General features: G+C 38.6%; 1 protein-coding gene across 1 annotated transcript in view; it reads left to right on the top strand.

Moving 5' to 3' along the window:
• The first annotated feature begins 6433 nt into the window (after positions 1-6433).
• The window catches only part of LOC122648383 (exocyst complex component EXO70A1-like), a 32435-nt gene continuing 15759 nt past the window's right edge, over positions 6434-23109 (top strand). The window contains exons 1-4 of the mRNA XM_043841606.1: positions 6434-6664; positions 6842-6937; positions 20030-20235; positions 21928-22179. Coding sequence (XP_043697541.1) covers positions 6506-6664; positions 6842-6937; positions 20030-20235; positions 21928-22179 — 713 coding nt within the window. The 5' untranslated portion in view covers positions 6434-6505. The remainder of the gene's footprint in view (positions 6665-6841; positions 6938-20029; positions 20236-21927; positions 22180-23109) is intronic.

The following is a 23109-nucleotide window of genomic DNA, read 5'->3' as shown; positions in this document are numbered from 1 at the left end:
TCTTGAAGCTGGTTTAGCTAATATCATTGTTAAATCTGATAATGCTACCTCACATCATTGATAAATGACACAGCTCTTCCCCCTCTAGTCGAGATAGCGGGCATTGTGGAGGATATTTGAGTTATTGTATCTTGAATCACTGGTTACTCTTTTCATTGTATTTCAAGGGAAGCGAATCTTGTTGCTGATTTTCTAGCCAAGAAAGGCTTGTCTATGGCAAGTAAGACAGGATTGGCTTATTTCCACTTCTTGGTTCCTTGATGTATGTAATAAGGATGCCTTGTGCTCCTCTTGTCCCTTTTGCAATAAAATCTATTTTTACCAACAAAAAAAAATAATCTAGTTTAGTATTAATAAGTGTGGTCCTGTGGGTCCCCTTATTGTGGCCTCTTCTAGGTCCTTGTTTGGCTCAATGTGGGACCCTGTCTGGCCTCTAATGTGGGCCTAGCACAAAAAAGCGAGGTAATTAAGGGTGTCAATTAGGATTGAAAACCAAAATTGACATTGGTTGCTTAAAATTGAACCGAATTGAATAAAAAATAGATTTGATTTTGGTTTAAAATTAGGAGTTTTGATTTGATAAAAAAATAGATTTGATTTTGGTTTAAAATTGAGAATCTAATTTGATTTGATTCAATTTCGGTTTTAAAGGGAAAACTTTCAGTTTCAAATCGAATTAAACTGTATATATAATTCTGCCATTGCCCATTTATCTCCAACTCAGGTGAGTTCACTCTCTATCTTTGGTTGGGAGTTTCATTTCTACATGATTTTTAGATACTATTACTGGCATCATTTTCCTCCTTCGTGAGGCATGTTAACAAAAAAAGTTTTCCTGTAAGTGTAGGAGGGAGGGAGGTGGGGCAAGTCAGAATAATTATCATCTCCAATTCCTCTAATAGGGGGGGGGGGGGTGAGGGGAGGTGGACCCCATTTTGGGCAGTGTTTTCGGGCAGAGGATAGGGTGATCATTTTTGCTCCCATGTGAGGAATTAGACGAATTAAAAGGGGCAGCAAATTGGGGGGATAACGATTCGAACAAATCGTATGAGAGGAGCCAGATCCAAGGTTCAGACCATTGTCCCTTACTTCTTGTTTCCAACACCCAAAACATATCCATAAAGTATTTCACTTTTAACCTGCATGGCTATACCAAGAAGATTTTGATGAAGGAGTATTGGTCACATTAGACACAGGGCATGGGCTTACATACTTCAGGGTTTCAAGAATCGGTATTGGCTTTATCAAATCCATAGAGTCCGATTCCGACCATTCTAGAGTTGCCGATCCATGTTAGATTTCTAGGATTTGGCTTGATTCTAGCTGATTCCAAGTTTAATAACCTTGTCATATTTAATTAGTTGAAGAAAATCATTTGATCCAATAAAAAACAAGGGAAATTAAGACTTTTATGTCCCGGAGTGTGGCCTCTTCACCAACACGGGGTCATTGGGAGTGCATACAAAAGTATCAACAATGATAAGATTTCTGCTTTTCATGGGAAGCATGCCTGTCATTTCACTCTATCCTGTGTCTAGGCGCAAGAGCCATTTTACCAAACAGAGTCTTTTTTCTTAAAAAATAAACTAACATGAGAGATTCAGATCTTAGAATCAGGTACACCAACCAGGGAAACTTGCAAATATCTTGATCAGGTTTTGAAGAGGAAGCTTAACAACCTCTTGAGGGTTGAAGAAATCTTTTGGATGCAAAATCATGAGATAATTGGGTTGTGACGTTGTGTACAGAAATAGGATAATTGTTTCATGCTGCTGCCAAGAAGAACTGTAAGGAAAATAAAAAAAATGAAGAAGCCAATTTGATAAGGGATGACAATAATATTGGTATAATATTTGGCAATTATTTTGAGAAACTATTCACATCCTCACACCGAGATGATCCAAGACAAATTAGACACCTCTTCTCAACCACCATGAAGAGAATGAGTCTCTATCATTGACATAACCCACCACAGGATGAGATTAAGAAAACCATGTGTTGAAAAAGTATCAATGAGGAAGAGAAAATATGGTCCAGGTCTTAAGAGTGAGGTATTTCAAAGATCCAATTTTTTTCCAATTTTTTTTCCCTAACCTGTCTTCATCTGACAAAATAGATAAACAAGAGAAAAAAAATGAGGTTAAGGCTGCCTACACATGTCCCTTCCCACAGGTTAAAGTGGCGAGAGCCTCGTACACTAGTGCCTAATGGGGTCTACTCTAATGTATGAGCGCTAGATTGAGCCAGCCTAGTATAGGATAGGTAGATTATAAGACTTGGTATTCTTTAATATAGTTTTCTTACCAAATTATTAATTTTAAATGCATTTGGCCTTCAAATTACATAATTGATCATAATTTTTTTAAAATAAAAATAAATAATAATGATATCCTTTAGTATAGTCTATCAACCGCAATTTGAATTTAAAAATGAAAAATTTTAAATTAAGTATCAAATAATTGAATTATTTTCTTGACCAAAAATGAATAAATAAATAATTGAATTAGTTTCCACCATCTTTAGTTTAGATATAGATGAATTTAGTATCAAATTAGTAAGTTATAAACGTAAGTTCCCACATTAATTCTCACATGACTAACTTTTTTTTGTTTATTTATTGGGAAAGGGTTGGGCATGCCGAAGCTTTTGATAAGTTATGACTTACACCAATCATAGGACTGGACAAGAGGTAAGGGGATCTTTTCCAATATAGGAGGAGAGAGGATGACACATGTTGGAGACCCAAATATATATCTAACCAAACGTGAATTTCATCACCTTTCTTTATTGATCATCTAACACCTTTTATAATTAGATCTCAAGAGTAAAGGATTGCAGAAACTTTAAAAAAAAAAAGAAAAACCTTTTTATAGATACTTCTTAGGACAAAGTTTTCCTCCACCCATAGAGGATGGTTCACCTATCATCCTAGGGTTTACAAATTCCTCCTACGATTTTGGTATGTTCCAAAATACCCTTTCAATATTCATTCATGTGCTCTCCTGCCCCTCGATGAATGGATCCCATTCACCGTGGGTGGAGGGAAAATGGGTCCTACTTCTTAAATTCACCTAAAATTTGTCTTTTCAGTAATGATTCTCCATCCCAACTTTTCTAGAAAGGCATTTCATTACATGGGCTTTCCTGAAGGCTGAAGCCTAGCCCACTGACCCTCTATCCAGATTTCACTATAAAGAAATTATTCATATCATGCGCCATCAGGTTTCAAATCATTTTCACATCAATAAAGAGCTAAATCCTTCATTGTTTTCATTGCCATCCCAAAGGAGGTTTCTTTGATAAGCTCTATCATGTCTTTATAAGAAGTTGGTAACAAAAGTAGAGATGAGAGATGATAAGCATATGAAAATTGGAGTTGATGATAGATGCATTTTTAGAGATCATAATTTCAAGATCTGACTTCTTAGAAGAAGTGTAAAGGATATTAATGTGTATGGAGAAATGAGATCCCCTTGTCTAATTCCTTTATATGGAATAATATTTTGAGATGGTGAACAATTGATCAGTACTTTAGTTAAGTGTTGTATATTTGTTGGGCAAGAGATCTCTACTTGATCGCATGGTCTCTACACAAGCGTTTGGGCTAATGGGGGGAGCACTCTTGGGTATCTACCCAAGGGTGGAGGCGTCATTTCACATTGCCTTGCGAGAGGGCGTAGAAAACACCACCAAGTAGAGATCTTTTACCCACATTTGTTTTAGGAATATGTCTATAATAAACCTCCACTCATGCTTATCATAGGCTTTTTCAAAGGCCAATTGGCACAAATCCGTTCAGAAATCGTCTTAGATTTGTCATAAATAATGACACTTTAAAATGGTGAAATCAAATTGTTCATATGTGTTCTGAGCTTTTCACCAATTTAATTGGAATAATTTTATAAGTAAAATTGCATAGTCTTATGGGCCTAAAATCGTTTGTAGGTTTTTACTTAAGAATAAGAGCAGAAAAGGTTGTACACGTTGCTGTTATGTACAACACCTTATATTAATCTCTCCCTTGACCATGTGGGCTCCTCCTATGTCGAACTATGTAGCACTCGTCCCAAATGCCCACCGACTTGGTGTGGCCATGTAAGAGATGCTAGTGTACACCATTTGCGTGCAGATCCTCCACCTTGAGGAAAATGTAAGTGCCATTTAAATCCCTTAAGCCCCACTTGTTTAGGAGTAGACAGGGATTTAGGTGGAATGGAAAAATGTTGATGTGACATTTTAAAATCTATTCTAATTTTGTTTGATTATTTTGAGGTGATGAATTCAAGGAATATCATTAAATACTTTGTTTATTGATGTGACATTTTAAATTTTCATTTTATCTTATCCAAAGTCCCATCGATTTAGTGGGATTTTGATTAGTGTTCATGAGAAAAATAACTTTACCTCAATATTTTCACTCCAACAAAATCCCATCAACATGAGGGTTGAATCTTCTCAACAATCCACCCCACCTTCCCATCTAAACAAACGGGGCCTTAACATTTTCACAAGATGGGCGAAGCTTCAACCAGTTCATAGTAGGTGTGTCAACCGGTCAGGCTCGGTTGGGCCTAGCTGGGCCTCATGGTGTTTAAAGCCTGCATCGGACTGCCCGTTTAAGTCTTTGGGCCAGGCCTGTTCGGGCTAGGTCGGGTTTTGCGCTACATTCGGACTAGTGTAATCGACCCTTAATTGGGCTGTGGGTATGTTTAACTCTAAATGGGCCTTAATCGGACCTTAACATATTAAGAGTAATAGAATAAACAATTTATCTTTTTCTTCCTCGCTTCTTAGGTTTATTAGTTTTGATCAACGGTGAAAAAAAATCCTATTCATGTGATCCTCAAAATATGGGTAAATAAGTTAATCAAGGTATCAATTAAAGTCCAACGTCTTCTAGACTTAGTCATGCTACATGGGATCAGGCTACTACATCAATTTTGATATGAGAGTGAATGAGAACATATTATAGCATATATGTGTGTATTAATAACCTAATCCATCGATCAAGAGGTGAAAGTATTCAGGACCTATATTAAGTTAAAACTTGATCGATCATTCAAAGACCAAACGCGCCATTCAAATTTAGAAATATTAAATTCACAAGATTTCAAAATCAGCAAATAAAGGTCATGTTAGATCGGGATAGCATTCGGTCGGTCTGATCGGGCATCCAACGGGCTAAGACCCCACATTGGGACCACCAAGTTACTAAATGTGTCGAGCCAGACCGGATTTTAGCTGGGCAGGCTCGATCGTTTCTGCTGGTCCGAACTTGGAATTGACACCCCTACTTCATAAATACCTTTTTTTTCTAGGTGATAGTCACAAAAAAATTCTAGATAAAATGCCATGAAGCCCATATGGCCCAAGAGCTTTTAAAAAGGTTTCGGATAACCCAAATACTTGGCATAAAACAAATCACATGTAAGAACTATGGGAGATTGCATTGTGCATGGGTACAATAAATATATTGATTAATTTTGAGTGTGTGCATGGGTAAACGCAATTTGTTAAAAAGTACAAGAAAGAATGCATGGACATTCAAGGAATATATTAATTAATTTAAATGTGAAATATGGCATATGATTTATCCAATCTAGATTTGTCTATCCAATGGTTAGAATCATCGCATTATTCTATCATCTGTTCAAAATAGTAGATTGCATAAATTTAAGATGATAGAATCAGGATCAAGACGAAGCCGGTCCCGATCTAAACACCATAAGGATAGAGAACTAGTTATACTATTGGGGTTAGTTTCAGAAATTTCGATATAATATGGAACCATCACAGAACCAAGCTTGGATGTTGACTTGGGGCCTTTCGAAAAGGTATAGAGGAAATCAATCTATGCATCAAACAAAGAAAATTTGTCAATGAATTGATTAAACGCGACAAATTATAGAAAAAAAAAAACATAATAAGATAAAAATAAAGATATACTATGTGATTGATTTATGTGTATTCTCTTCCTTCAAATTAATAAAAGATTGAATTTTTTATTTTGTTTTTTTTGGCAACCGACCGTGGTTTGAGGAATCATATTGGTATCAGTGGGGAGTTTGGAGACAAATAGGTGATCCCAAAGAGGTGGATTAGTACGGACAAAGGTAAAAAATTAAAAAAATCAATTTTTTGTTTGAAGAATACATGACCGATCCAGAGTCCAGACTGCTATGAACCGATCTGGATCAGTATCGGTAGATATCAATATCGATATAGATTACCGAAGCCCTGAAACAAACAGAGCCGAAATTGGGTGACGATATAGGAACAGGGCGGAGTTTGGTCACCTTAAACAGTATTCTATTCCGAGACCTCAGACAATCATTCTGTCAGCGTTCCTTGGCCCACATCCACACACAGAGAGAGAGAGAGAGAGAGAGAGAGAGAGAGAGGGTGGTGGCGTGACACCTTATACGCAATTACGCATACACTCACCGGCATCCATCCCACCGGGGAAGAGAAGGGTCTCTTGAGGCTGAGTCAGGGAGGGGCAGAGATGGGGGTTCCCCTAACCATGGAAACCCTAAGCGAGCGAGCGGTCTTCATGAGAGAGTCTCTCCAGAAGAGCCAGACCATCACTGACAACATGGTCGCCATTCTTGGCTCTTTTGATCACCGCCTCTCTGCTCTTGAGACCGCGATGCGTCCCACCCAGGTATGGAGAGATTCTCTCGCTCTCTTTCCAGTTTTGAGGGATCCTCTTTCCCTTGGAGCTCATTTAACATCTACCCGGTCGTGTTTGATTTGAAAAAGTTCGATTCTGGGGGCATTTGTGTTCATATGGTTGCTCTTTGTTTCCTTCTCTGCTGATTTACGCGCTCCTGTGGGACAGATAAGAACACATTCTATTCGAAGAGCACATGAGAATATTGATAAGGCATTGAAGGCTGCTGAGGTTATTTTGGCACAATTCGATCTTTCTCGCCAGGTTGGTCACTTGTAATCATGCTCTGACGCTGAATTTACCGGCGGTTATGTGCCTTGCTATGTAGGGTATTTTTTGACCTTTCTCCATATAACTGTGGCACTGGCCTGGCATTGTTTTTCCTTTTTGATTCTGCACCCTTCTCCCCTCCCCCGCACACCTAAATCAAGATTTTATTTTCCCGAGGTATGATTTTGTGTTATTATGGTTAGACGTCTTGATGCAGTACAGATTCGGATGCAACAAATAAACTGACAAAACTAAGAAAACTGAAAAGACACAATGGAAATTTAGGGGAAGAAACACAGGAAGAGTCTTCCTTCCACAATCCAAAAGGGAGGAGCTGCAGTAGAACCTTGCAGAAATGCAAAATATACTCAAGAACAAGCTCAGAACTTTCGTTCCCTGCAACTCTCTGGGAAAGAAGTTTTCAATAACTCAAAATCATAATCCCCATCCCCAATACGCAAGAGGTTGGGATAGATATCACAATCCAAATCCAAACCTACTAAAAATAAGAGTCCCAAAATAAAGCAACTTCCTAAACCATAGATTCCTAATAAAAGCAATTGAAATTAAACGCAAAGAAAAGATAAACAGGAAAACAACAACATAGATAAATAAGAAAACAACAACCATAGTTGTCAAGGCGATAGGCAAAGCAAGCCGGCCAAGGGATGGGAAAAATTTAAGGCGACACCAATCATGGCGGCAAGGCGACACCAACCAAGGCGCCCCAAAACAAACTGCCTGGATGCCTAGGCGACGCCTTGACAACCTTGACAACAACGTAGATAGAAGACACTCTAGAGTCGGTTGTGTTTGGGTATTTGGGATCTTGGCTTCCGCAATACTTTCGGGTGCTGCAATTGGTTGAGGAAATTTTCAGCAATGTCCTGAACTCTATCATCCTTCCTGGGTTGGAGAGAATCCATCCTCGGATTGGAATCTTTGGAGAAAGAGTCTCCATGATAGGGAACTAAGTGTTTCACATTAAACACATCGTGTGTTTGAATGTGACTCGGAAGTTTCAACCGTAGGCATTGTCATTGATCCTTTCTACAACCTCGCAAGGCTTCATTCTTCTTGAACTCAGTTTGCTATACCGCCTGTTGGCAATTTGTCCTTAGTTATCACTGCCCACACATAATCTCCAACGTCAAACACAACTCTTTGGCGATGCTGATCTGCACGAGCTTTGTACTGCTGATTGGAAGACTGGAGCTTAGCCTGAACTTGCTCATGAATGTAGTGCAATCAAGTTACCATGTCTTCGGCCTCAGCACTTCTTCTATTCAGCTGCAGAGTAGGTGCTAAGTCTAACACACATCGAGGATTCTGTCCATAAAGATCTCAAAAGTGCTGAACCTGATAGACCTGTTCGTGGACCGGTTGAAAGCAAACTCAACTTGCTCAATTGTCTGGTCCCACTGCTTAGGATTTGTTCCTACTAAAGTCTGCAACAAATTACCAAGGTGGCTCTTATTGACCACCTCGATATGTCCATCAGTCTGAGTGTGGTATGAGCTACTGAAGTTAAGCTTGGTACCCATCAGCCTCCAGAAACTTCACCAAAAATGGTCAACAAACTTAGTGTTCTTGTCAGAAGTTATAGTGAGTGGAATGCCATGCAACCTGTGATGCAGATTCATCATCAAATAAGGCTTGTTTCATTGGGAATAAGTCTAGGGTTGAGTTACATACATGTTGGGCCTTTGATCCCAAGGGTTTTCTATGTATTAGGCCACTTTAGTGGGCCTGAAATAGGGGTATATAGGTTGCATACGGGATTAGCCCAATACTTAGTTTTTATTTTGTGTTTTTAATTGAACCGGTTTAAATTGGTTGCATCCAATTGGTTCAATTGGTCTAATTTAAGTGAAGTGATCCTATTGGCTAAGAGGTTCTTATATCCTATTGGCTACTAGGGAATCTTCTTTATTTTAAGTAGTTTAAGTTGTTTTAAGTCATTAGGACTCTATTTTGAGTCTATTTGAGTTTCCTAGTCAGTTTAAGTTGCCTAATAGGTTAGGGATAAGGTTAGGCCATTCCTTTTTAGTGTCTAAGTCTATTTTTGAGTCTTCTATATAAGTTTGTAAGAGAGGCCAGCATTGTACACGAATTTGATTAATGAAAAAGCTTTTGTTTGCTGCCATAGCTGCTCTGCTCCTGCTCGTTGAGTGAACCTTGTGAGTAATATCAAGGCTACCTTGTGGGTAATATCAAGGTGAAGGGATTGGTGGACTCCGATCGACTCCTTGCATCTTGTAGATCGGGAGGTCCTTCTTCTAGTTCTTCAAAGCTGCTACCATTGAAGATTTAATCTTTCAAGTAAGTAGTTTATTAATTCAGCATTTAACCTTCTTCTTCTAATCCTTTAACCTAAGCTCCATCTACTCCTATTATCACCCCTTCCATTAATCCATAGATCCATTAGAACCCTAAAACCCTAAATCCAATTCTGCCCTAAATTGTAGAATTTTGTAACTCATCCAAACCCTAACTTCTTTATACCAAAATAACCCCTTAGACCTGCCCATTAATACCCTATAAACCTCTTTCCTAAAATCTGCCCCTAAACCCTAGATCTTACAAACGGTCCATTTTCATAAGGCATCCTACCCAAAACCCTAGAATTCCAACCTCAACCAAATTTGATCCAACTTATACCATTAGACTCATAAAATTCTGCACATCATTATCAAATAAAACCCTAAGTCGAAACCCTAACCATAACCCTAATTTTGCCCTAATTAGCCTAAGCTGTCCCAATCGGCCAGCCTTGTTAAGAGATCCTATTACCTTGGTTCCTAGTGGGATTACTCCTACCTAGGACTACATTAAATTGGTATCAGAGCTATGGTGGAGGGAAGCTCCAACCAAGCCTCGAAAGACCCACCTCCCTTCGTTTTCAAGACCCGAGTTCGTCTACCCAATGGGAGCACAGCCATCTTAGTTGTTGATGAGAGGAGATGTAACAACATTATTTCACAATCCGTGGTGGATATGTTGTCCCAATCAGGAGAGATTTGCATCGAGCCTACAGGTAAAGTCTGTGTTGAATTTGGGTGTTCTTCATATCATGATGGTGCTTGGTGTAAGCCGGTACCATCTCCAAGGAGCTTTATTGCAGTAGGTTGCAATTGGTTGGACGAGCGACAAGGTTGGATTGAACCGGAAAACAACTTGTGTGTGCTACCTGATCGACAACGTTTATACCATTTGTTTACTCTAAAAGGATTACAACCAAAGGTGACCACATCGACTGTACAGCCACAAGGACTGCTGAACATGTCAACTCAAATGCAAGTGACATCGACTGTGTTTGAAGTTTCACCTATGGCAGATGCACCAACAAAAGATTCTACTAAAGCGGTTTGTGTTGAAGAGATTGAAGAACCTATAGCTAAAGAAATTCAAGAAGACCAAGCTGCACCAGTAGTTGAGATCATGGTTGAGAAGCTCGGCCATCAAATTGATGTGGAGGTCCAACACACAATGGTAGAAGAAACTACTGAAGAGGGCAAAGTAGACAAGGCTGAGGACATGGAAGATGAAGTGGTGATTGACAACACTCCACAAGAAATCATCGACATCCAAGATGTTGTTCTTGAAGAGGTCGAGCACATAGAGTTTGTTATGCCACTATGGTTCTTTGAAGAGAACGCTCCACGCATTGAAGACTTTATCCCCAATGTTCCCGCTTCACCGAAATTCTGTTTGGGGATGGTCAAAGCTGCTGATCACATGTTGATTCCCCCTCATCACTACAAAATTCGAGGACGAATTTTTTCAAGTTGGGGAGAGTTGATGCAGATTCATCATCAAATAAGGCTTGTTTCATTGGGAATAAGTCTAGGGTTGAGTTACATACATGTTGGGCCTTTGATCCCAAGGGTTTTCTATGTATTAGGCCACTTTAGTGGGCCTGAAATAGGGGTATATAGGTTGCATACGGGATTAGCCCAATACTTAGTTTTTATTTTGTGTTTTTAATTGAACCGGTTTAAATTGGTTGCATCCAATTGGTTCAATTGGTCTAATTTAAGTGAAGTGATCCTATTGGCTAAGAGGTTCTTATATCCTATTGGCTACTAGGGAATCTTCTTTATTTTAAGTAGTTTAAGTTGTTTTAAGTCATTAGGACTCTATTTTGAGTCTATTTGAGTTTCCTAGTCAGTTTAAGTTGCCTAATAGGTTAGGGATAAGGTTAGGCCATTCCTTTTTAGTGTCTAAGTCTATTTTTGAGTCTTCTATATAAGTTTGTAAGGGAGGCCAGCATTGTACACGAATTTGATTAATGAAAAAGCTTTTGTTTGCTGCCATAGCTGCTGCTCTGCTCTGTTGAGTGAACCTTGTGAGTAATATCAAGGCTACCTTGTGGGTAATATCAAGGTGAAGGGATTGGTGGACTCCGATCGACTCCTTGCATCTTGTAGATCGGGAGGTCCTTCTTCTAGTTCTTCAAAGCTGCTACCATTGAAGATTTAATCTTTCAAGTAAGTAGTTTATTAATTCAGCATTTAACCTTCTTCTTCTAATCCTTTAACCTAAGCTCCATCTACTCCTATTATCACCCCTTCCATTAATCCATAGATCCATTAGAACCCTAAAACCCTAAATCCAATTCTGCCCTAAATTGTAGAATTTTGTAACTCATCCAAACCCTAACTTCTTTATACCAAAATAACCCCTTAGACCTGCCCATTAATACCCTATAAACCTCTTTCCTAAAATCTGCCCCTAAACCCTAGATCTTACAAACAGTCCATTTTCATAAGGCATCCTACCCAAAACCCTAGAATTCCAACCTCAACCAAATTTGATCCAACTTATACCATTAGACTCATAAAATTCTGCACATCATTATCAAATAAAACCCTAAGTCGAAACCCTAACCATAACCCTAATTTTGCCCTAATTAGCCTAAGCTGTCCCAATCGGCCAGCCTTGTTAAGAGATCCTATTACCTTGGTTCCTAGTGGGATTACTCCTACCTAGGACTACATTAACCTGACTATCTCCCTGAAGAACAAACCAGCAATGTGAGATGCATCCATAGTTTGTCTGGGAGTTGTGAAATGCGCCATCTTAGTGAACCTGTCAACAATCACTTGCACCGAGTCAAAAGACCTCTGTGTCCTCGGTAAACCTAATACAAAGTCCATAGTAAGGTCGGTCCATGGTCCTTTAGGTACTGGTAAAGGTGTATACAATCCTGCATTAGTTGCCACTCCCTTAGCTACCTGAAAAATGTGACACCTCTCAATAAATCAGCATATATCTTTCTTCATCTTGGCCAATAGTATGTATCTGAAATCAGCTTTATGGTCTTGTCTCTCCTGAAGGGTCCTTTATTATGCAGCTCATGCATAATCTTTAGTCTCCAATTGCAATTAGGCACACATAACTGTTCCTCGGAAAAGAGAACCATCATGGAGGATAAACTCACTATGTCTTCTTGTTTGAATACCCTCCGCAATGCTGGCGAAGTTGGGGTCTATAAGCAACATATCTCCAAAGGCATTAAAACCTGCAACCTCATAATGCAAGATGATCAGTAAACTGCCGCGTCGACTCAAGGCATCCACTACTTTGTTTTGAGCACCTGAAATATGCTTCAAAACAAAATTGAACTCTTGGATAAAGCTGGACCACTTCGCATGTTTGTCGCTTATGTTTTGCTGGCTGCCCAAGTGCTTCAATGCTTCATGATCTGAATACAGAACAAACTCTCTATGCACCAAGTAGTGTCTCCAATGACATTTTGTGTTTGCACAACTGCAAAGAACTCAACATCTTAGGTGGAGTAATTGAGTTTAGCATTACTCAACTTTTCACTATAGTATGCCACTGGTCTAACTCCTTGGCTCAAGACGGCATTGATCCCCACCTCAACCATCAACAAAAATGCTTGAGAGAAGGGCTGGACTCTAGAATAGTGTTTAAGCCATGCGTGTTGAACCAGCTCTTTGTTGGTCACATATGAGACTGATCAAGTGTTCCAATTATTTATTTATTTATTATTAATAATTTTTTCTTTTAATTTATATATATATATATATATATATATATATATATATATTTATTAGTTATTTTTATTAATATTTTTTCTTTTAATTTATAATAATCTTTGAATTAATATTTTTCAAAAAATTTCATAAAACTCTATATTATTATTATTATTATACACATACATTTTATTTATTATAACTTTTTTCTTTTTTTCACTCAAGAAGTTTGATCCCTCCCTCCAATTTTGTTTTCTTTGTTTTCATTTTCGAGACTTTTAGTGAATTTGCAGACTTTGATGGGGGGGGGGGATCAAATGGCTGTTCATGTACCTTTATCTTTGGAGGCTCGTTTACTTATGTTTTATCATATGAATCTCTTGTCTCCATCTATTGGAGATCCCATTTCTGTACCAACTCAAGATATGTTTATGGGACTCTGTTTATTAACGATCGAAAATTGTCGAGGTATTTGTGTAAATAGGTATAATCCATGGAATCGAAGAAACTATCCAAATAGTTGACGATAATAGCTATAAATATATAAAAAAAAAGACTGAGGCGTCACAAGCCACCTCAAAGGGTCGTTCAAAATCTGGCAGACCTAGGATAGGGGCTGTTGAAAGCCTAGCCTTGATCTCTTCAAAACTTTGCAAAGTGTACTCCCTTCTTCATGTAGTTAGTGAAAGGAGCCATAATAGTACTGAAGTGGGGAATGAACCTCCTGTAAAAAGAAGCGAGTCCATGAAAGCTTCTGGCATCATGCAAAGTTTTCGGTACCAGTCAATCAATAACTGCCCGAACCTTAGACTGGTCTACTAAGATACCACTGCTAGAGTTCACATGACCAAGAAAAAGCACATGATCAGCTGCTGGAATGCACTTTTTCATGATTGCAAATAGCTTTTCCCTGCGCAAGGTAGACAAAACTTCTCGCAAGTGCATAAGGTGAGTATCATGGTCATTATTGTAAATAAGTATATCATCAAAATAAACCACAACATATCTGCCAATGAAAGGTTGAAGGACTTGGTTCATGACCTGCATAAAGATGCTTGGGGCATTGCAAAGTCCAAACGGTATTACAATCCTCTTATCCATTCTGTCTCGGATTTTGAAGGCTGTCTTCCATTCATCCTCCAGTCTGATACATATCTGATGGTAGCCTGACTTTAAATCAAGCTTCGAGAACACCTTCGGACATGCTAGTTGATTTGACATGTCATCTAACCTTGGAATGGGAAACCTGTACTTCACTGTGATCTTGTTAACACCCTGCTATTAACACTCACCCTCCAGCTTCCATCCTTCTTCGGTGTCAACAATGCAGTCCCTCTGTCTAACAACTCTCGATCCTGTCTCTGCAGTTCTTCATACGCAATAGGGCTCATCCTATAATGAGGAAAGTTAGGCAAGCTAGCACCAGGTACTATATCTATAGTGTTGTCTATCCCTCATAGGAGGTAACCCTGGTAGTAGATCATCAGGAAACACATCTGCAAATTCATCCACCCACCAATTGTCTAACTACTGGCAACTCTCCAACCTCTGCCTCCATCATGTACGACAGGTTGAAGACTTCAACAATCCCAAAATAAGTTCTGAAATCAGGGGGGGTTGATTTAGGTTGATGGAAATTGGGCTGGAATGATAGGATGGGTTAAGGATAGGTCTAGGGTTAGGTTAGGGTGATGGAATAGGTCTGAAACAGTAGGGAACTCAAGGGTTTAAACAAAATTCAACAGGTTTACCCTCTGCCGATTTCACTAGAAGGCTAGAAAAAATGGGTTTGGGCAGAATTGGAGAGAAAACCCCATAGCAGCCAGTCTGCTGTGTAGATGAGGCTGAAACTTGGATTGAGTGGGGGTCTTAGAAGAGGGAAGGTGTGCTCAAAAGGTTGAAGAAAAGTAATGGCTAGGTTGGATGGGGGGGGGGTGGTGGTGGTGAGAGAAGGGAATTAGAAAGTTAGGCTCAAAATAGAAAGTAACCTTAGAGCAGTATATTGGGCAGCAGCAGAGCAGCTCGGTTGAAGGGATGGATCTTCTAATGACTTGAGAACTCGAATAGGATGAAGAACAGCAACTGAAAGCAACCTCCTGGGCTTCCCACCACAAGGAGTCAACTGGATCAAACATCAGCTCCTTCCTCCATGGATCAAACACCAAGGAAAAACTTCAAGAGAAGCAAACTTGCATAACAGTAGTAGTGTGAGGGTAAAAATCGTGGTCTGTTATGGCCTCTTTGGGTTGCTTTTATGGATTGCAATAAGAGAAAAATAGCAAGGAATCAAAATTGGAAAGTCCCAAAATTAGAAACTTCGAACCTTGACCCTTTACTTTAGTTACAAGACACAATCAGTCAAGGCTGATGTGAACTGACCTAACAGCAACTTAAATAAAATTAAAAGACTTAAGTCTAACTAAAATATGGGACCACAATTTAAAGTAGACCAACTGAACCAACTGGTTCATACAAGACTCAAAATAAAAGACAAACAACCCAATAACCCAAAATCGTGGCTGGCTGCCAAGATAGGCAGCATCCTTCTTCTTTTTCTTCCTCGAGTACACCCTCGGCTCTGCATCACTCCATCTTGTTTTCCGGTGCATACACAATACCCAACTCCTGCATAGCTCTCTAGCAAATCCAAATGACATGAGAAGATTGGTACCCTACATGGGTTTCGGTTTAGGCCCAATACTTCTAGACGGAAAAATAATTATATTCCCTCCATTGAATACAAACGAGTAGGTGTTCTTCTCGTCATGCGTAACCTCTCGGTCAAACCGCCATGGTCTGCCCAACTACTGAGGGCAAGCATTCATGTGTACAACATCACACCATGCTTGATGTTTATATCTAGAACTAATGGAAAATTGCACTAGACACCTTTGAGTGACAGGCACTTCAATGCCCTTCTTAATCCAGGCCAATCTATATGGATTGAGGTGTTTTTGAGTCTTCAAACCCAACTTAGTGATTACCTCATTTGAGACTGCATTCTCACAAGAGCCACTATCAATCACCATTTGACACACTTTACCACCAATGGTACAAGCAATATGGAAAATCTTATTACGCAACCAATCATCTTCAAATTCATCCTTAGGTATGAAGTCAATTTTTCTGGTGACCAAGGCCTCACCAGCATCTCCATACAACACCTCCTTTTCAACATCACCATCATAAGAGTCAAATACATGAGGGGCTATATAATCAACATAGGTGTTATCATCTTCAACATGACCAATCTCATCAACAAAAAACTGTTTTCCTTCCCAATTACCTCTTCTACAGTCAGTGGCCTTGTGTCCCATCTCCCCACACTTAAAACACTTCAAGCCAGCATTATTGCTTTGTGCTGGTACAATGGCTCGGAGTGAGGGGTAATCTGGGTAGGCTGGGTCTGGAATTGCATGGGCCTCTCTGTACTGGTGCACCAATTTGCACGCTACTTGCAACAGGGCTGGCAACACTATATGGGTCATTGCCCACTTGTCTGGCATGCCCAAACTGTCTTTCAAGCATCACTGCATGCTGGTGTGCCTAAGAATCTAAGATATGGACTAACAGTCATATAAAAGCATGGCATGTTGTAAATTCTGTCTTAATCCTGACATCCTGCTATATATTGGGCAATCAACTGCTCTCTTGACTCCGCCAAGTCATTACAGGCAATTAATTGATGAATATTTTTTTGTATACTCATCTACATTATCACTACCCAGTTTCAAGTTTTGTAATTGTTGATAAAGTAAATGAGTATAGTTTTAAGGGAGAAACTCGGACCTCATGCACTTTTTCATCTTCTCCTAGGATATGATTTTCTCCTTGCCCCTTGGCATCTGCGAGTAACCCTCAACTGGTACCACCAGACTGCGGCATGTCCACAAAATCTTGTTGCAACCAACGAGACAATGTGGTCCTTTGGAACTTCTTTAAACTCGATGGCCTCCTCATTTGCAAACAGCCATTCCATGTAGTCCTTAGGAGTCAAGAACCACCATGGAACTCCAGGATCTCAGTCTTGAGACCAGTTTCCTAACGTCTAGTGTTGCCTCCATTTTCCCTTGTCTTGGATGAGGTGGTGGACGTGGTTCTGCTGCAAAGGGATTTTCCTCCACATCAGATTCGTTTGTTATTGTTGGTCTTGTAGTTTGCAGCTCTCTAGATCTATTTGCCGATGAAGGTCTGCCACTACATCACTGTGGTCTGACATAGCGTCTCCCACCTGAGCATGCAACATCTGTCGAGTCTTAGGAGGCATACAGCTCGGGTATGGTGGTGCTGTGAACAGGCTGATGCACACACTGTGTTCCGTCTTTTCTTGCAACAAATTGTCCCTGAACCTTGGCTTTGATTACCAGCTTATGCAGTCCAGATTCGGAAGCAACAAATAAACTGACAAAATAAAGAAAACTGAAAAGAAACAATGGAGATTTAAGAGAAGAAATACAGTAAGACATTGTATCTTTCTTCCACAATCCAAAAGGGAGGATCTACAGTAAAACCTTGCAGAATAAACTCAAGAACAAGCTCAGAACTTTCATTCCCTGAACTCTCTGTGAAAGAAATTTTCAATAACTCAAAATCATAATCCCAATACACGAGAGATTGGGGTACATATCACAACCCAAATCCAAACCTACTAAAAATAAGAGTCCCAAATAAAGCAACTTCCTAAATCATATATTTTTAATAAAAACAATTGAAATTAAATGCAAATAAAAGACAAATAAGAAAACAACAACATAGATAAATAAAAAAACAACAACGTAGATAGAAGACACTCTAGAGTAGGTTGTGTTTGGGTCTCTGGGATCTTGGCTTCCACAATACTTTTGGGTGCTGCAGTTGCTTGAGGAAATTTTCAGCAACGTCCTGAACTCTATCACATCCCTTCCACAGCTTATTCCTCGGTGCAGTTGTATTCTTCGCCTTCTCTAATTCCCGGTTTGCTGGTCATTGTTCTGTGAAGTATGTCCTACTTCGTTCTTTGAGCTAGTGTTAGATGCTGCCCTCTCTATAACAATGTTGAGGTTAAAAAAAAAAGGAATATTTATTAATGGAAGAAGATACAATCTGAAGGACTTGGATATTTTTTCCCTCAAGGAGAGATGGCTACTTTATCATGCTGAAGGTGGGTATTTTCCTTCAACTGCTCCCCTCCTCCCATATGGGGGGAAACAAAAACCCCACATAAATGAAGTAAAAAAATTATTTACAAGAAAAGAAAACCCTAGGATAAAGTCTGTTTGAATGCAATCTAAAGTTTAGAAAAGCTAAAACTCTAAATCTCTGTAAGGATTAGAGACCAAAGCAAGTGACTAAAACCCCATATTTTCCCTTCAGCTTGTCCAAATTTCAGCACTTATTTTCTAAAAAAAGAAGAGAATTATGGTCCTTCCAGATTATCCAATGAATGGGAGGCAACAGTATTGATGTAATATTGCTTTTTGGACCCTGGACCACATGTGCCCCTATGTTAGCCAGACACTTCAAAATAGGTGCCCACCTATGGTTAACTTGTGTCCATGCAACTTCTGACACTGACACATATATAAAACAATTACTGTGCTGCTGTATAAAGACATGTAATTTCATCTCCTTTAATGATACTTATAGTCTACAAGTACACAAAATTTAAGGAACAGATATGTGGCTCCTAACATGGGCCAGTGGGCCCAAGGTTCAAGAACTCGGTTTCGGTACAGGTTTCACCCAGCCAAAAAACCAAGTAGGGCCGAGATCTCAGTGAGTTGGTGTAAATTTTTTTTAAACTAGAAGGCTGGTTCCAGTGGGTTTTAGACCTAGTTTGGGCCTGAAACTTGGTACTCAGCCTATTTTAGGCCATTTAAACACAATGGCACTATCAGATTTTGCAAAAACAAAGTCCAAATAGGAGTTTCACTTCGAACCCTAGGTTGGTAGGCGACGACGTACTAATAGGCCCTATTCTACACATAATATAGTAATTGGAAGCAATCAAATCATACAATTAATATAAAACAACTTAAATAAACATTACAAATGTAAAAGTGTACAATACATCAATCTTAACATATTACATATATCTCTATCATAAGCCATTGTCGAAAATCCTCAGAAATCAGGTCAAATGCACACTTCTCTGTCGAGTTTTGGAGAGATCTTGACTGTCTCGGTCGAGATATGTACATTATAAAGGTAAGTTTGGTCCAAATCTCGGTCTAACTGAAATCTTCAAACTGAGATCTTGACCGAGTTGGGGTAATATTTCATTTCGTCTAAAGTCTCATCTCGCTTTTTTCAAAAAGAGAGATATTACCGAGATCTCAGCGAGTTCTTGAACTATGAGTGGGCCTTAGGAGAATATTCTATAAATGATTAAATGGAACCCATTATTATTGCAAAGATATATTTGTGCCTGACTTTTCCCCTTTTAGTGTGTAAACTTTGCTTCAAAGGTGGTGGTATGTGCATGCTCATGATTTGCTTTTAAAATTTTTTCTTCTGTATTTGGTTGCCAATCAGGGGAAAAAAGTGGGTGAAGGCAGGTTTTGAAACTAGGCTTGTTATCAAGACTCGCAAACTTTCTCATCTAGGGAATTAATAAATGGCATTTCTGTTCTGGAATGCTAGAAGACAATGAGAAATTCCTGTGGGTTATTGTCCCAAACAACGGGAATAGTTGCGTTCACTAAAGAAGAAACATAAGAAACTTTAAGAAACATGGACATAATTTGATTTAACAAAATAGGGGATGCATCTTGCCATGTTTTTTATTTGCAGAAGGTATATGCCAAAAATTCTGTATGGTCAAATTATCAATTTAACTGTTAGTAATTATGGTCTCCCCAGCCCCCAAAGAAAATCTGATTCTACGTAAGTAAACTTTTTTAAATGCTGTGAGCATGAGTCTAGATATAGATCTTTGTAATTATTTTGGTTCACAATTGTCTTCCCTCCATATTTCCCTTTATTTCTTCCTTCTGAGGCCTTGCTATGCCCATGCGTCTGCAACTTCTACAATGGAACTGTGCAGGGTAGTGTATTTATAGGTCTGGATTGTCAGATGCTGATTTAAGTAACTTTCTGCATGTAGGCAGAGGCTAAAATACTTAGAGGGCCACATGAGGACCTTGAAAGTTATCTAGAAGCAGTTGACCAACTGAGAAGTAATGTTCGTTTCTTCAGCAACAACAAAACCTTTAAGAGTAGTGATGGGGTGCTGAACCATGCAAATAATTTGCTTGCAAAGGCCATTCTTAAGCTGGAAGAGGAGTTTAAACAGCTTTTAACATCTTACAGGTTTGCTTCTTGAAGTGACTTTCGTTTTGATGATCCTGTGATTCATTGTCTCCTTAGAATTTTTTAGCCTACACCATCTGTAGGAAGCAAATTTCTATAGCCACATTCACTTATACGAATGAGCTAAGGATCTGAATCCCGTCTTTTTATATGTTTATTCAGTGCAATTTCTGTTGCTGGATTTCGACACACGAGTTCTATAGTATTGGTATGCTTTTAGGGGCCTTGTCATCTTGAAAAAGAAGTGAAGATTGTAAATGAATCAGAGATTTCTACAATTTGGGATAATAGAAGTCCCTGGCGCTGGCAGCTTCCATTTTTCAGGAAATAAAAAGGAAAAAACATGCCTAAACAGCCTTTGTGAATTTTCTTAACTTGAACTTATACCTTATATTAAAGGTTATACGTCTTGTCTCAGTTTTGGCATCAAATTCTTTCTTGGTTTAAACTTAATGCGCATCTTGGAATTTTGATTTTTTTAAAAAAAAAATTAGTGGAAAGGTTTCATATTATCTATATCTGAATCGGTCAAACGTTCAATTCCTCCAGAATTTGAAATATCCCATATTTAAATGAAATTTGAAAATTCTTACATTTTATTGACTTTTAAATCTTAGTTGGTAACCAACAATTAAGTTCAGCTTTGCCAATGTACATTTTATATTTTTTCTCTAGTTTTGTAACCTAGGATGATGAGATTATAACCTCAACAGTGAGCTGTTTGAATCTTATTTGCTTAGATGCTAGTGAAAGCTCTTACTGTTGGAACTATATTTCCTATTCCTATTCCTACTTCCTACCCTGCATGAACATGGATGGATCATGTGATGGATGACTGTTTTGAGGGTATAAAAATGATTTGCATAGAGGGTTGTGTACTGGGCTGGTCCAGCCTGGAATTTTGTGACTTTTGTCTGCCAGCCTTAGATTTCACTGGGATGGACTGGACCTCTGTTTAGAGGCTTGTAGTAAATTATGTCATATGTACAATATTAATTCTAGGATGACCTTCTTGTAGAATGAGCTTCAATAATATACATGTGAACTTAGGTTATATTAAATGATTTGATGTTTACAATATTGTATTTTTCATAAATGATACACCATATATGAAATTGTGTCATTTCTATTATTATATAATAGTTGAATTACCCTTAATGTCTCGTCCACCTAAAAAGAAAAAGAGTTCACTTTTGAATTGGACCTGTGAAGTTTGAAATTGAGTCATTTCTATTATTATATAATAGTTGAATTACCCTTAATGTCTCGTCCACCTAAAAAAGAAAAAGAGTTCACTTTTGAATTGGACCTGTGAAGTTTGAAATGGCATGGTCCCTGGCTGAGCTTACTTAGACTGGGCTGTGCTGGGCCCAGCTCAGCCTGGTCCATTGTTCAGTCCTATTTGCAGCAGATTTTTTTTTCCATGATTCTGAAGGTCAAATGATTGCTTATTGGTATTTACTCCATATTCTTTGATGCTCTGGATCATAGTTGTCAAACTGCTAGGTGACCCAAGATGTTGAGGGGGGGGGGGGTGTTAAAAAATTAAGGCGGCACCAACAAGGCACCCATCCAAAAAAAGGCGCCTGGACGCCTAGACAACTATGCTCTGGATAAGATATTAAAATTATCACACTGCAAATATTTGGCTGTATTTCCCTCCAAGTGAGTTCCATTTCTATTTCTTTTCAGCAAACCTGTGGAACCTGATCGTCTCTTTGATTGCCTCCCCAACTCACTGCGGCCGTCGTCAGGATCACCTGGGAACCAAGTTGATTCTAGTGGCAAAAATCCATCCACACATAATCACCCAACCAAAAGCTTAGAAACTGCTATTTATAAGCCTCCAACTCTTATTCCACCAAGGATTCTGCCATTGTTGCATGATCTAGCCCAACAAATGGTTCAAGCTGGTCACCAACAGCAGCTACTCAAAATTTCTAGGTAATGAGCTCTATCTCTTTTACTTCAAATTAAGCTCTGCATGATTTACTTATTTTATTTATTTTCCTTTGTAAAAGTTATGATACACCCATTGTAGTAGGTTATTAATTGAATACCAAAGCAAAAAAGAATGGATTCAAGCTTTTAACTGTCTGATACTTCACTAGTTACTAAGCGATAGTTACTCAAATTTGTTTCTTTATGTATGATATATTTAGGACTTACATGCCCATGTAATATTTCTATATGATATTTGGAACTAGAACTTATGCAAATAACACATCCTTTTTATTTATTTATTTTTAAATAAGTACCATACCACTAGAATTGAGGGCAGGTTGTCATTTTCAGCTATGGAATTTGGATCTAAGTCTGTCTACCACTCTACCCTGGAGTTTGGGCCAGTTTGTAGTCGTAGTTGGCTTTTGACCAGTCTGTGTGAATCACCTGCAGAAATTCTAGTTCATCAAGCTTACCTTGGTATAATTATTGGCTTTGGATGATGGTAGGGGGGGGGGAAATATATATATATATATATATATATATATATTTTTTCTTTTGTGATTTATATGTTCATTATAACTTGGATTAAAAAAAGAAGCTCATAGAAACTTGAGACCCATTTTCTCTAGGTAATTATATATAATCTTACCCATGTGTCCTGATCTTATTGTCTAGATTAGAAAACTTAATGTCTTCTTGGTGTCATTTCAGTTGGGTTTACCCATGGTTTACATTCTTTATGGAAAAACTTCCATTACTGAGATATATAGGGCTGTAACAGGTTGGATATGGAGTGGATATAGGTGTATCCAGTGTTCTATCTATTTATTTCTGAATATCAGACATCCAATTACTTGATTGGAAACACTCGATCTGTATTGGTATCCAATGAACCATTTGAATAATGGAGTCTAGATTAAATTAAGA

Source organism: Telopea speciosissima, chromosome 1 (genome assembly GCF_018873765.1).
Source record: "Telopea speciosissima isolate NSW1024214 ecotype Mountain lineage chromosome 1, Tspe_v1, whole genome shotgun sequence".
In the NCBI taxonomy this organism is placed as follows: domain Eukaryota; kingdom Viridiplantae; phylum Streptophyta; class Magnoliopsida; order Proteales; family Proteaceae; genus Telopea; species Telopea speciosissima.
Note: the sequence above shows the minus strand (reverse complement) of the source record. Positions and strands in the feature narration are given on the sequence as shown.